Source organism: Natator depressus, chromosome 1, assembly GCF_965152275.1.
Source record: "Natator depressus isolate rNatDep1 chromosome 1, rNatDep2.hap1, whole genome shotgun sequence".
Lineage (NCBI taxonomy): Eukaryota > Metazoa > Chordata > Testudines > Cheloniidae > Natator > Natator depressus.
Window position 1 is genome coordinate 281078979 of NC_134234.1, and position 12398 is coordinate 281091376.

Genomic DNA, 12398 nt, shown 5'->3' on the forward strand with positions numbered 1-12398 from the left:
CTGTTCTGAAAGTGGTGAGGTCTAGGGAGCACGGGTCTTGAGTGAATCAAGCCCATTTTGTGGGTCTGGAACAATCCTTGCAAGATTTTGTTCCTTTAAAATCTGCTTTTATGTTGTATGCAATTTTAAAACCATAGCCATATTGATCAGAGCAGACAGCTGAAATGTCAAAACAAAAGAAATAAAGCATTTGTCAACGTGCATGCAACCAAATATAGAGATATTTATGTGGCAACCAGACTTACCGTCTGGAATACGGTTTTAGGTGAAGTGGGCAGTCAGGTTCAAAGAGAAGGGATCTGATGGGACAGGAGTCTTCTTCCTCTGGAGGAGTTGCAAGATGCCAGGAAACTTAGCTCCCATCCTCACTCAGGACAGGGAGAGGAATTGCCATGTCAAAATAATGCGATCTTCAGCAGTTTTAGCAGAGTTTCACTTTGAAATTAAAGGTTTACCCAACCCCCAAACTCAGGAGATGTGAAATCACATGATCCACAGCTTCTGATAAGAATGGCTATTTTATATTTTTCCTCAAAAGGAGCAGATAACAACATGGAGCAAGAAGAGAACTTGACATCCTCTAAACCTGTATTCAATCATCTGAATAAACATGTATACCCATTTATGTCTGGTCTCTAAGCTGCACAGAATTTAACTACTTAAAGTAGTATCCTTCACACTGACTCTTCTTGCCAAAACATTTATAAACTCTATTGGAAAAGAACATTTGTTTGTGGAAATTTCTTTTTCTAGCTGTAAATTAAACTAAACTTTTGGACTGTGACGGTTAAACGGGACTAGTAATATGTAATCAGAATGGCTTGCAACTTACCTGTCCATATCCTGTGATATTCAATTATACATGAGTTTCTATATAATTTCACATAAAAAGTTTCCCTTATAGTTGAGTTAAAACATAAAATCATACAATGCTTGACTTCAGTGAGTAGTTACTGAGGGGAAAAAAACCACACTCCATGCGGTATTAATTAAAGACTGTCTTCTTAGAGGCACTGGGAGGCGTTAACCAAAAAAAGGAGAGATAAAGGGAGGGTTTTTTTTAAAAAAAGGAGAGACCAAGTCTCTCTCATTGCTGAGCCAGCATGATATCGATGTTGGGTTACAAGGATCAAGCAGACTACAGCTCAGGTCTGAAATGCCAAAATAATAATAAAAAATTCAAAAAGACCCATGTCATAAGTCTACGTCTTCAAAATTTTTAATTATTTATCTGGGCTTTCTTGTGCATCAAACAAAGACTACGAACATTTTATTGAGGGAGATAAACTTTTTAGCAGGCAATTTAAGACAAAGCACATTAAAGATATGAATAAATCTAATTGCAATATTCATTTTTTTAATCCTGTCAGTGAGAACGATAGGCAATTGAGATCATTTATCAAGGACTTGAGCAGTACAGTTTGCGATGCTCTAATAATTTAGTTGAATGACATTTAGTTTAATGATTTCCCATTAGTATTTATTTTTATACTCAAGTAAGGTCTCTCACCACAGTGTTTTAAAAGAAAAATGTTGGCCTGCAGACTTACTACAACATTAAGCTCCTGCAGGAATGGCAGAATCATCTACTGCATGAAGCGCTGTAGTATGAAGGATAGCTTCAGCTCCCTCAAAGAAAGTAAAGGGTTACCAGCCACATGAAAAATGGAGGTTTTACTCCTGATACTTCAATCAAATGTTTCTAACAAAGAGAACATCTCCAGCAAACATGACCATGGTAGTAAGCAGATGCGGGAAAGACAGGGCTGCCTTTTCCCCGTGCTCTACCTGACAAGAAGGAAGACGATTCAATGTGTGACACATTGAGGTATTATACCTTGACTCATCCAATACATTTGTCACTATAGCCAAAGTCTTATAAAATAAAGGAGCAGGAGAAGGCCACTGGGCTCTGTGAAATGCTTTCTCAGCATCAAGCAAGGTAGTGACTGCTAAAGCATTTGACATTTGTGTTTGATGGATAAAAGGGAAAATTACATGCCAGTAATTCCTTTTGTCATAGTCCTCTACTCCTATCCCACTAACAGAGATATTCAAGTAGAGATAGCACAATGGCTCCACCTACCATGAAACAAAGAGGTAAAAGAGCTGTCAGTAAAGTCCTATATATAAATGTCCCCGTTTGCCTCCTTCTCTTCCAGAAGTGGCAAACCTGCCTCGGGGGGGGGGGGTGAAATGTAGGATGAGAGAAGACAGGACTATGTCAAAGGGAATTACCAATGAGTACTTTTCCTGTTGTCTTTCGTCCCTCTTCTGTCATACTGCTAACAGAGACACCTACATCTACTACCCCCAGCAGGGGTAGGCTGACCTTCTCATGTCACTTGTAGGAGTTTATGACAGAAGAAGCCACCAGGATACAGTCAGATACAGCTGGTACTGCCTTGCTTGCCTCTAACATGAGAGGCTCACCACTCACTGATCATGAAATGGCAATACATTTAGTCTTTAGGAATTTCACATATTGGCCCAGATGGTAGTTATGTTATTGGCAGTTTTCCTCTTATAACAGTCCTAAAATCACAGAAGTCATTGTTTCAACTTTCTGGACATTCAAGAGATTAAACAAAATTTCAAAATGCAATATCTTGGGGCAGAAAGGGTTAGAGGCAGAAAATGGGAAGAATAATGGGTTAATTAATATGAAATTCAGTGTTTACCTTAGGAATAATACCCAGCAGGAGGCTAAAATTCACCTTAGAAAAGGTATTGGGGCTGATAATGAGGATGCTCAGCTCCCTGACCTGCCTGTTTGACATTAGCATGACCAAGAAATCACCTTGCAGGACAGGAGTTTAAGAGAAGCCCCTCCTGGAGATTAACAGAAAGGCTCTAGGTAGACTCTTCAGCATGAGAGACTGGCCTCTGCAGTGACAGTCATGGGAGGAGGAGATGGAAAGCCAGATCCACTATGAATGTGGAAATGAAAGCTTTCACCACTCTGCTAGATGTCTTGAGTGGTTTAGCGCTCAGCAGGAAGGACACAGTGGCTCGAATTTACTACAGCCACTGGGACCAGTGTGGAAGCAGAGAAGGAAGAGGTCTGCTATTGTAGGCTGGCTGACTAGCTGCAGAAGGGGACAGGAACTTTGCTGCCTGATACCAGAGATCAACAGGAGACTGGGGTGGAGAGTGACACAGTGAGGCAGGCAAACTTCTATACATCTTGCAGTCTATAAGGATTATGGGTTCTAAACCATGTGAAAGGCACCACTCCATGGGAAGAAAGGGAAATAGTGTGATGGATTGGAACATTTCTGTGTCCATTTATGTAATTTTAACCGCCAAGATTTGTCAAGGACAGAACAAGAGCAGCTGGTTGTAATGCCTGACACCTCCCTGAAGGGGTAACACAGGACTCATCAGCTGTGACTATTTTTCAATCAGAGGTCTACCCCTAGGACAATTATTTTGCTATAGAGAGTGGCCAGGCTGAAGGAAAGTGATTTCCCCAGTTTGGACTCCAAGTGGGCTGGGACTTCCTGACTAACCACCTGATGGGAGTTCTAAAGCTGATCAGTTGGTCACTTGAACAAAAGGGGAAAAAACCTTATTTAAGGAGAGGATCTGTTCCCGGCTCCCTTTTTCTCAATGGCAGACCATCATCAGATCTCAGGAGGATTGTACAGATGCAGAAGACAGGAGAAGCCTACTCACTTGTCACATGGAGAGGGCATAAGGACTCACAAAAAGGGGTGAGCAAAGTCTCAGGGGAGAGAGCAGAGAGCGTTTTGTTGTTTTCCTAAAGAACTATAATTCTTCTATGCTTTGAGAGTAAAAGTTACTGCAGGTTTAGGAACTCCTATACAAAGCCTGTTTCTTTACTTTACTTGCCACATAAACTATAAACTTGCCACATAAACTATAAACCAAAGCACTTCATAGCAAGGTGGAACTTGGTAGGGGCAGACCCAGGAGGGAGAGGGACATGCATAAGTGGCTGGAGAGGCTTAGGATGTGAAAGCACTTGTTTCAGGGGCAAGGGCAGTTGGCCTGTAGAGTTCCAAAGAAGCGGGCCAGACAAGAGGTCTGCACACAGAGCTAGAAAGAGCATCTGAATTCCACTTAGACCCAGCTGGCTTGGAAGCATGTGGCATCCCCAGGTTGGGTCCAATTACTACAGACTGGTGACCATCAACTAGGGGGACTCAGCCAGGTCTGTAACATGATGGACTGACAAATCCAATTTCAGAGCCTATAAAGACTGGTGACCCAGCTTGCTCCTTAGGCTTCTCCCCATATAGATCTCTGAAAGAAGCAACGGGCTCTTTGCCCATCTTCTTTCTTTTGCAAGATCTTCTTATCCTTTCCCCCTCTTCAATTCTGCTTCCTTCTTCTTTCCTTTCATCTGTCTTCTCTTTGATCTTGGGTCTAGAAAGACAGGTAGTCGTAGAGTAGGAAAGAGAAGGAGCAGGACAGGACTATGGCTGTGTACCGTTCAGTATAAGGAAGCAAAAGTGAAGGAATGGACTCAGACCTTGTATATAGAACTTGATTGAGAGATTTCTTGCCTCCATGCTTTTTTATAAGTGGAGCCTTTATGCTGTGGGTCTGGGAACGACTGATGATATATAACAATGTATTTTTTCTCCTAAAGCTAAGACTTACCTTCCTGCCTTGAAGCCCATCTGATCAGTATTTTGATACATGGGATGATGAGATTACGTCTGAATGCAAGAACCATAGCAATGATTTAGTATCACAATAGACATATAAGATTTAAGCTCTGATTTAGCCCTTTTTAAATTTTTAATAGAAGGGTGATGAAATATGTTTCAGCCATCATTCCATTTTGAGGTATCTTTGCAAACATATACAGAAGTAGGAGAGAGGCTTCTGCTTGAAAAGCTTTATAAGATTTGACAGGAAATGGGGCAGCACTGGAAGATTGATTTGGTTCCCTGTTTTTAACCCCGGGGGTGACAAGTTGTATTAGAAAGTGGCTATTCATTGTAAATTTAAAAAGTGTAAGTTATTTCCTATAAAAATTCTTCATTTTCCCATGTTAACTGAGGGCTAAGCAGTAGACAGTGTTCATGCATACCATTGCTAAGGCTATCTTAACAAAATGTACCAGCCTTAGTCTTTTATTGGTGCCTAGACCAGCCCAAAAAGAGATATGACAGCATATTCTGTAACAAACTGGAAGGCAGTAGTATTTGATACTTCAATCCCCAAGGTTTGAATCCTCACAGGAGGATTACAAGAATAAAATTCTAAGGTTGCAAAAGCAGGTCAATTTTCTACCTTTCCCCATTCTTTGGGAAGAGATTTTATTATATTATTTTTGGCTTTCCTGATACTTTCCTGATGCAAATCACTCTCAAAGCCTTGTGTGATCATATTCAATGGGACCTTGTATGCGTATTTCACAGGTCTGAATTACTGTTGATGCAGCAGTATGCAGCCTCCTATGTTGTTACTCTGGCTATTTAAGTAACATCATTATGAGAAATAGAGCTAAAGGTTCTTGGTGTTGCAACTAATTTCATGTAGCCTGTAATGTGTACTTCTTCACTTTTGAATAAATGGAATTGTTTGGGTAGTTTTTCTTTTGCTAATTGCTTCTATTTGTTGCTTAGGTTTTTAGGTCAGAATAATCTTAGTAGCACATGTACTCTGCACTGATAAAAAAAAAATAACCAGAATGCCAAAATCTGATAGCTGTAGCCAACTTTTGCTTGTTAGTCCTACCACCTTTATAAAACGAATGAAACATCAGATTATCAATTCCCATTGTAGTCTGTAAAAAACACCACAGTAGGATGCTATACTGTTTAACTTCTCATGTGTTCTATCTTGCCACCAGTTTTCTAACTATTTAGATGTCAGTATGGTTATTTTGGTATCTAAGGCTAATGATAGCAGAAGCCTCATGAAAAGTTTATGTCAACTCTCCTTTTTCATTTAAAATAACTTGACAGATAGATATTTTCCAGGCACAGCCATTTTGCTGTTATTAATTCTAATTCATGCACTGCATGTTTCTGATTTCCAAGATTTAACTGTCATACTTTGTTCAACCCACATGCCTTTTGGTTCTCCTGTATGTCATTTGCATAACAGTGAACATTACATTCACTCCACAGGAATTCTCAAAAAACATCCTCCATTCAAGATGACTTCTAAAGCAAAGTTATTCTGGATTTGTTAAAGTGATTATGTGGAGCACAAATGACTATGATGATTCAAAGATAAAAACCAGCGTATGAACATTGTAGTCTATGACATTTCCCTCTGCTAAAATCATCAAGAGCTGCCAGATTCCATTGCATTTATAATTAGAATGATTATATTGTAATTCAAGATGTGTTCTTCAAAAAGTTGAAGAGAATGAGTTTTATTACACCCAAAGCTAGGTGAACCCAACAAGCTTACCTATGTGAGGCAGATGTCAGTTCAGATATAGATTTATTTTGCTTTTTTTCATAATGCAATTATAAATCAGAAATGTTACACCGAAACAAATTAAACATGGCACAGAATAAAGAAATCAGACTTCAAACAGAAATGTCCATAAACCCAAAGAGTTCCCATGTACAATTATTTAAGAGTTAGTAGTTTATTTAATTCTTAATTATTACATCTTGGATTTACTTCACAAAAAATGAGTGGACTAAAACTACAGAACTAAATTCAAGAAGTGGCAAAACAATTTCAGAAATTAATGTGCATGAGTTTAATGAAAACATTCAAATTACTAAATCTCAGTTTTAAAATCTTTATCCTACAAGCTGTATATATATAAAAAAATGTCACATGATACATAATACTATCAGCTCAAAAGAGAGACAAGTTTGCAAAGAATAAAATAATTTATTCTTGGGAGATTACAAAATATACAGACACCCTATACATGCTCACAAAGAAGGTATCGCCTCTTTTATGTTTGTAACTCTCACTAACTTTTATCTTTCCTTACCATTTAAGTGGTCAAGGTATTATACCTTCTGATATTCAAGAATAAAATAAGATATAAGTGGGAATGATCTAGGCACTTGATCTGCAAGAAGAGGGACTCAAAGGGGATGACCCAACTTGTACTTCCTGGCTCTTTCACCAGTGGAGAGCTGCACATGTTTCAGAAGACAGAAGTTGATCCTATAACCACAGCTATATGACTGCATGTGACAAACTATGCCCCACACTTTAATCCTCAGTATATAGATTAATATAGAATGTTAGATGCCCAAAACAAGAATACCATAACAGATAATTTAGAGGTTTCAGAGTAGCAGCCGTGTTAGTCTGTATTCACAAAAAGAACAGGAGTACTTGTGGTACCTTAGAGACTAACACATTTATTAGAGCATAAACTTTTGTGGGCTACAGCCCACTTCATCGGATGCATAGAATGGAACATATTGTGTGTGTGTGTATATATATATATGTATATGTGTGTGTGTGTATATATATATATAAAGCTTATGCTCTAATAAATGTGTTAGTCTCTAAGGTGCCACGAGTACTTCTGTTCTTTTTGTAGATAATTTTTTAAAAAGCATAATATTGCAGTAATATATTCAGTTTCACTGTATGGCTTACCTGAATCTTCCTTCTCTATTTATATTGTTATAACTAAAAATGCAACGTTCTGAGAACCTCAGAAAACACTATAGAGATCTTTCATTAATATACAGTTTTCAGAAATGGTTGGTGTTCAATCACTACTACCCTAGTGTGTAACGTCTTTGAATAGAAAAGTGGCAGTTATTTTAACATTTGGTTACGATACACAAGACCTTATTCTTTTTGTAATAAATGACAGATTACACTCTTGGAATGCTGTCAAATGATTTCACACCCACTGATTTTGCTTTATTGGACATCTGATACTTGCTCGCACCATTTGGTATTCTTCAGCAGACCCTGACTGTAACATAAGCAGGAGTATAACAGGAAAACAACCTTTCAGTGGAGTTTCCAAACTAATGAAATAACATGAACTTACCATATTCCAGCCTGGGTAGAGGTAGTCTGTCCCAACAAATTCAAAATAGTGAGCAAAACCTTCTTTTAGCCATACATCTTCCCACCATACTGGAGTCACAAGGTCACCAAACCACTACAAGGAAAGTTCAATCAAACAACATAAAATGTTGTTTATATATGTGTGATTTGTACACAAAACCAGAACTATTAGGTTTATAATTCATAATAATGACAATATTTTATACTTATATCACACCTTCCATCCAAGGATCTCTAAATGTTTTACAAAATACCAATGAACTAAGCTTTACCTGTGAATTAGATAAGTATCAGATGAGGAACATTAAGTGTCTTGTAGTAGGTTGTACAAGACACCTCTGGGAAATTAGGAACAGAACCCAGATCTCCCAAGTTTTAGCATTTTTTAGCTTTCTGTAAGGATGGTCTATTCAGATCAAGTTTGTTCACTGGAATAACATTGGGAGCTCATTTTTACAATGGTGCATGAGTATTTGACTGTGTGATACTCACTGATGTTAATGGGAGTTCAATGAGTAAATCACTGTGCACTACTTTGAAAATATATCTCAATGTCTCTGAAGTATTTTTTTCTGAATGAATAACCAAAGTCTGTATCTGTAAGCATTACTGGTAGTTTTCTATGCAATTAGAAAATGAGGTGAAGCTAACATCATAAGAGATAATTTTGAACTTGCATGTGGTCACAAACTATTAAAATAAACAGAGACAGAACAGCAAATGGATATTCTAGAGAAAGAATGACTGATGTGAGATTACAGAATCAGTTACTGATGCTGCAATTAGAATGGCAAGTGTATGAAAAAAAAAAAGAGTTGGGCAGTGGACTATTTGTTTCCATAATTATGTGTTTGTTTGGAAACTCTCGGTGGGGTCTCAATGAGCTGCCGTACATCTGTGCATCACTATTCATGCAAAAGGAATGGTGGTAGTATAGAGGCAGGTATAAGTGCTGTGACTGGAGATTGTGGGTGCAGTGAACAAGGGAGGCAGTGCCAAAGTGCATAGCAAAGAGAGATTAACGTTATCAGATTGGCAGTATTGGGTTTCAGCAGCCAACAGCTAGCACCTGAATGAGTGAAGATAAATGTAATGAAGATCTAGGAAGAGAACTGCAGATGGGGTTGACAAAAGTGATCTTGATGATAATTTTTATGCCAATTGAGAGTGAAATTAAGAGAACAGATCATGGAAATCCACTGATCAGTAACTCCTGGTATTATTTAAGTAAATGCAGACAATACGCTTAGCTCTCTAAAAGACTAATAAGGCAGTCCCTGTCCCAAAGAATATACAGTTAAAAAGATAGATTAAAAAAAACACACTGGATATCCATATGCACACATAATATACTCCCAAACTGTGGAGAGTTAAGGGAATATATTTTGACCACAAATAACTTATGATGAAAAAGGATGAAATAATATGTGATAGGTTTATATTCATGGATTATGATAAGACTATTCAGAAAATACAAAACAAGTATTAGAAATAGGCAGGGAGATTTTGTTTAAAAAACCCTAGTATTAAAGTTGATAATACTGAAATAACATTTGTTAACATATGTTCTTATAATTTAGGAAGGATTAATAAAATTTTAGAAACACTGGGATGTTGTTGATTAGATTAGATAAAAGTATATTTGTCTTACTTAAGGAATTACCTATGATTCCTTTCTGGAAAAGCAGAAACATATATTCTAATATATTCATAATATTATTATTTTTGCATAGCATCTCATTTCTTACTCAATCTTACTCCTGGGAGTAAGATTTTTCCTGTTTATCAAGTAATAATTGCAATAACATGATTACAGGTACTCAATTTTTTAAATATTATGGATCCCCTATCCTGTTTGAACTTCTTTAATAATATTATATTTGTATGTGATGGTGGGCAACTAATGTAAGTTGGTATCAATATCTCTGCTTTTGATTAATTTCCTGTTCATGACCTGTGAACAGTGTGATTCTTTCTCAGATGATGAATTTGTTTGGATCTGGAGAAGATGCTTTTGTGTGGAAACATTATGTATTTTTCCGCTTGTTGTTAAGTATTTATTTAATTATATATAAAAATATGTTAAAAGAACAGGAAGTTTGAAATGTCAAGAAATTAAAACTTAGGAAATGCCAGAACTGAAGTTACCCATGGAATCTTAATCAGCTTCCCTAATGCATATGTATTATGACAGTTTTGCCAAGCAACATACAGGAGCCAATGGCAGAGCACAGAAATAGAGTGAATTCTCCTGGATCACAGACCAGTGCCTTGAACACATGGAAATATTTTTTTTTCTAAAACCCTCTGCCTCAATTCACTATCCATCCCCAAAACTAAATGACACTGCGGTCTTTAGGACAGCACAGTGTGAGGACACATAATTAAAGATGTGTATCACACACAAGAGGACTCAACTAAGGTTACTTGGACAATTTTAATTCTAGCATTTCCTAATTTTTGAGTGCATAGTTTTGTAACCTTCACATTCATTTAAGAGATTTTTAAAAATGCAATAGCTTAGCTTTTTGAAAACAGAAAACTGAAAAGGGTAACTTCCATCCTGTTTACCCCTGCCACCTTTCAGTGTAGGTTATCAGCAGGATTTTACCCAGAATCTTTAGCTCTGAAGCACAAATCTGGTAACAGCAATGGGCTGTTATCCTCTCTGCAACCCAGCCATTTAGGATGACCAGATAGCAAGTGTGAAAAATCGGGACAGGAGGTGGAGGGTAATAGGTACCTATATAAGAAAAAGCCCCAAAAATCAGGACTGTCCCTATAAAATCGAGACATCTGGTCACTCTACAGCCATTAGAGGATGACACAGAGCATACTTTCCCAGTGGCTTACCTAAGAGGTAGAAAAATATTTTAAATGCTGGGGACCAGGATTCCTACTTCTGGGGGTGAGTGTGGTCTAGTAGCTATAAACGGCACAGCCAAGCACATAGATCTGGCACATCCACTCTGTAAGGCAAAGTGGGTAAGTGGATGAGACTTATATCTGCCACATCAGAGATGTGGCTTCTACTACGTCTGCCAGAGGTAAGCTTGTGCTTCCTCTCAGGTATCCTATCTGCAAAAAGGGGATGAGAACTTACTCAAAATTAAAACTGTGAAGTGCAATGAATTATTAAGAGCACTCAGTTGAAGAACACCTCCATGCATGCCAAAGGGTATTTTGCAGCTTCTCCGTCGGCTCCGTGCCATCTTGAGCCGTGTAGAATGCTCTGTGGGGCCTAAGAATATACTAATATAAGCAGCTCGCCCCTGACATCTAGTGATGCACTGGGGGAAAAGACTTTAGGAGCAGATCGTATTGCACAGACACACCTACTCTGCCTAGGTGTTCAGCAGACAGACATGCTTTGCCAAAGCGGTCAGTTTTGGCTGGTCTTGGGTTACAATTCACTTTAGCATTGAATGCAGGGGTTATGAAATGTTATCCTTATTGTATAACAAAGGGCAGCAGAACTATACTTCGCATGCCCTGACTGAGGGGCTCACTCTAAACTGAACCTCACTTGCTAAGGAGGGGGTAAAGATCCCAAATCTTACTGAAGATGAGAGGGGATGGGTATGAGTGTTCCCACCTAATGGTGTGGATGCTGCCGAAAGAGTCCTCGACACCATGTGACCCGCCCCTCTCCAGTTTAAAGGTGAGCTGATCAGATTCAATTCAGAGTCCTTGTTTCTGTTCAGTGATCACTAAAGCTCAAATCACTGATGGGCAGTTCTGGTATGGGGACAGTGCTGCAGTGAAAAAAAAAATGAAGAGGCAGCAGCACAGAAGTTCCCTACTACCCAGTGAAATCACTAAGAGCTCGACAGGGCATGGCAGAGGCAGCAGGGAGAGACAAGCAGCAGCAGTGATAACAGCGGCAGAGCTGTGTTCTGGCAGAGATAGCCGCAGGGGTGGCAGCAATCAGCCACTTGTGGCAGAGATAACAGCGGCAGCTCAATGTCCCCCCTTTTCAGGGATGAAAGGTGGACTCATGTGAATGCACCTCTGAACTCTCAACCAACTGTGAGTGGGGTGCAGTGGAGGAAAAGAGAGGAGTGGCGTGTGAAAGGGACATTTGTTCAGACTTTCACACTGCGAGGTGGGAAACTTAGGCAGGGGACACTGACCAATATAATGTGGAGTGGGTGTTTGCTTAAATTTACATGCTTTTGAATCTGGTAGTGGTGTTTTCCCAAATTAATGCTGGATTCCCTTTCCCTTTTTAATAAACGTTTCCTTTGATTATACACTGAGTCAATGTTTGTGACTGGGGAAGTATCACCTCTTAGAGTCACTCCAGGGTGGTGTTAGTGTTTTCCCAGATTACGGGATGGGAACTCAATCCAGTTCTGTTTTATATTGTAAAAAGAATCCCCTAGCTATTGAACTAGATATATATA

At 38.7% G+C, this 12398-nt stretch overlaps 1 protein-coding gene across 2 annotated transcripts in view; it reads right to left on the reverse strand.

Annotated features, from left to right (window-relative positions):
• Positions 1-12398, reverse strand: part of TRHDE (thyrotropin releasing hormone degrading enzyme) — a 338491-nt gene that overhangs the window by 172716 nt on the left and 153377 nt on the right. For both annotated transcript variants that reach the window (XM_074942032.1, XM_074942033.1), the window contains exon 5: positions 7973-8086. In XM_074942032.1, coding sequence (XP_074798133.1) covers positions 7973-8086 — 114 coding nt within the window. The remainder of the gene's footprint in view (positions 1-7972; positions 8087-12398) is intronic.